Here is a 3621-nt window from a genome sequence, read left to right as displayed (position 1 = left end):
AAATAGTTAGACCAATCACAGGTTAGGTAATCCAAAGAAATTATGACTTTGTCCAAATAAAGAGAGGTGGAAGTTAAGCGACAGGAGGACGAGGTCCACGGGAAAAAGTCTTCCATTGCTTTTATAAAATATTCCTCAAAGATAGTTCAACAAATGAAAGAAAATGGTGGTTTTTTAACTTCTTGATTGAAACATATTTTCTTGACGCAAGTTCATATTTCGTACCAACCAATCAAAACGCGCTTCTGATAATTACACATTACCAATCAAAATTCGTGTGATGTTACAGCCGTGTTCCATACTCTTATCTAAACATAGCTATTGACCAATGAGAGTGCGCGTACTTTAATAAAAAGTAATACTTAGACAAATTACGCCTGTATTGGAAATACTTAGACCAATCACAGGTTACATAATCCAAGGAAATTATGACTTTGTCCAAATAAAGAGAGCTATATTAAGCCTCTTAAAGAGAAGTTCAAAATTTAGGCAAACAACCTGCGGGTGATTCTTCCTGAGAGTTTGAAAGATCTGACAAAAAAATGATGATGGCGACTGATCTGCAATCTAGAAGCGTATATTTGGTTGTCATAGAAGTCAGCTCGTTAATTGTCTTGAACCTTCTGTCCCTTATGGGAAACACCTTGGTTTGCATCTCCATATACAGAAACACACGATTGCGTACAACAACGAATCTTTACATCACCGCCCTGGCAATAAGCGATTTACTGTCGGCCGTGTTTGTAATGCCGTTGTCGATTGGCGTCCTTGTAAGCGGCCGCTGGATTTTTGGCGAAGTTGGCTGTAGCTTTCATTCCTTCTTCGCTGTGTTTACCGCCTTCGTTTCACCGTTAACAATGGGGCTAACAGCGCTCAATCGTTACGTGCGAATGTGCAGGCCAGGGCGCGAATATCACAAGTTCTTTTCTAGGAAAAAAACACTGGCACTTTTAGCGTCTGTTTGGGTTTTTGTTGCCTGTTATAATGGCCTCCCCGTCATAGCTGGTGTTCAAAAAAGTATATTTGTCCCTGGATATGCCACTTGTTCCGTTGGTCATCTCAGCGAAACTGGAAGTCTGATACACTATGGGATCGTCATCCCATTGTTCATTATAACACCTTTAACAATCACCGTGTTCAGCTACGTAAAAGTTGCGAAAAAGATACAACAACACAAAATGGAAACGTCGTCCTTGAGACAAACGTCAACTATCGTCAGTGCACGAGAGATAAGAATTAGTAAATCTATTTTCTTCGTTGTTTTCGCTTTCATGATCTGTTGGATTCCTTTTTGGATCATTGTCCTTGTAATGCGCCTACGCTTGGTTCCAAAGATGCCGCGAAACGTACTGCTGCTAAGTTCGTTTTTGCTTTACATATCCAATACAATCAATCCATTTCTTTACGCTGGCATGAACCCTAGTTTCAGACGAGAATTCCGGAAGATTGTTTGTAAGGAAAGGAGGAATGTTGGGGAACCTATAAATAAGATACCACCTCAGCCAGATACGAATGACGTTATTCAAGAAGACAAAGGCCATTTCTGAATTGATTAATTCAACCATCCAAGGAGTTAATCAGGATTAAAAAAGAGAGTAATTTATCACTGAGGTCTCGGTGCAGTTTTATGTTCAGACGGTTTATTTCGACGATTTTAGGTCGCTTAATCGTTAACATTTTATTGTGAGGCAACACGTAGCTGCCGATGCACGACGGCCTCTGCACGTACTGAACATTTAGATCAATTATGATAAAGTTTGCATCCACGTTGTACTCTGACGGATTATCGAATGAAAAAAGGGAAAAAATGATTAATTCCGTTTCATCCATGAAAGGAAGAAAGAATTGAACAACAGAAATTTTAGTCGCTTGTAAATACCACCGGGCGGACACATTAACGGTCATTAACTTTAGTCAACTAGCGCTTTCATAACATCAGATGTACAATGATATAGTTGTCTTGAACGTGTGCTTTGAGCAGCTGGCGATGATATGTAATTTATTTGATTTCGCAGTGGGCGATTTGATGAGTTTTAATTTAAACCTTTAAAATGTATAGTTTCTTTCCATATTCTAATTCTATATCAGACAAGATTTATGATAATGAGCCAAACTAAACGCCTGTCGTGTCATGCATTAATTATCCCTATCATTCCTAAATGGATCAGTATTTTAGGACCTGTGTCATATTGAAGTTTGGATTAATTAAATATTTTCTCGATTATTCGTTCCTCGTTCTAAATATAAAACTGTGAAATACTCCATCCTTCCCTGTAACAAGGCCCAGTACCTTGCCTTTCATCTTCTTCCGTTTCGTTCATCTAGATCTCTTCTCATTTCCTTATTCCGTGGGAGATTTTCTCTTAAACTTTGCCAGATGTCCTCTCTTTTACAGCATTTCCATGTGTAGTCTCTCGTAATCTTCCTTTTCTGACTCATTTTTGTCAGTTCCTATTTTTCATCTTCATCATCTTGAAATGGGCATGGATCGAGTCCCTAAACGATCCTATCGGTTGTAAGGACCTCGTGTTCCTGTTCCTTAATTTCCACGAAATCCAGAGGCACTTTGTCAGTGGAGATTGCTCTCATTGTCCATGACAATGCCTTCCAAGTGTTCATTGGAAAGATGTGACCATTCAAGGGTTTTGTAAAATAATAATAATATTTATTTGTACAGCGCACATTCAACATACGTTTTCACATGCGCTGATATCACCAACAACAAAATTGATAATACGGTAGAACCCCGGTAACTCGAAATCGGATAACTCGAATTCCCCCGCTAACGCGAACTAAGTCCCATTTTCTCTGGAATTGACCCCACTTTTAAGTCGTTTTAACTCAGCATGAGGAGCTTAAGCCGACTCAGGAATTCTCGGCTGGACGTCTCCTGACGGTGTAGATATCCATCAACAAAGGCTAAAAACATAACACAAAAGGTGTTTCGTATTCAGAAAAGTGTTAAAGCATTCAGGATCGATCAGATTGTACTGTGAACTTACGTTAAGCAGAAAAAAAGTAGTTATTTTTTTTATTGAATGACCATATTTAGGGGCAAGATGAGATTTGTGGGGAACACAAATCTATTTCAGTTCGTTTGCACGTATCGACAGTGGCGGTTAGTGCTGGGACACGGAACCATTTTTCGTTCAGTATAGGATTTATGGATTAACCCTCTCACCTGGGGAAAAATGGTTCAGGTCGCCGTCGTCTCTCGCCGACCAGCACTACTTCGACGCTCCTCGCCGCTGGTGAGCGAGACGACCTCTGGCATCCAGGGTAAAATGTTAGCCAATTTGTCGAAGGAAAGTTTTTTCAGCTCTTTCGAAGAGAGGTTTGTCGCCTTCAAGTCGGTAATTTTTTGCGGGAAAATGGTGATCACGTTCCGAAATTCGGCGGGTCTAATCTGCAGATCGCAGGTCACAGGTCACATGTTGCAGTCATTGTTTCACCAATACAGAAAGTATCCTAAACATTCTTAAAAGCTAACCTTAGGCCTAAAAACTTTTGTTTATTGGTGAAACAATGACCTGCAACATGTGACCTGCGACCTGCGACCTGCAGATTAGACTCGCCATCCGAAATTCTGGTAAAAACGTGGACGAAGCTTACGGAATAACT

General features: G+C 40.1%; 1 protein-coding gene across 1 annotated transcript; it reads left to right on the top strand.

The window, feature by feature from the left end:
• The first annotated feature begins 509 nt into the window (after positions 1-509).
• Positions 510-2170, top strand: LOC138057457 (beta-1 adrenergic receptor-like). The gene has a single exon (XM_068903477.1). The coding sequence runs from the start codon at positions 543-545 to the stop codon at positions 1545-1547; it is 1005 nt and encodes a 334-aa protein (XP_068759578.1). The 5' UTR covers positions 510-542; the 3' UTR covers positions 1548-2170.
• Positions 2171-3621: the final 1451 nt, after the last annotated feature.

Source organism: Montipora capricornis, chromosome 7 (assembly GCF_036669925.1).
Source record: "Montipora capricornis isolate CH-2021 chromosome 7, ASM3666992v2, whole genome shotgun sequence".
Lineage (NCBI taxonomy): Eukaryota > Metazoa > Cnidaria > Anthozoa > Scleractinia > Acroporidae > Montipora > Montipora capricornis.
This window is presented reverse-complemented; position numbering and strand designations above follow the sequence as displayed.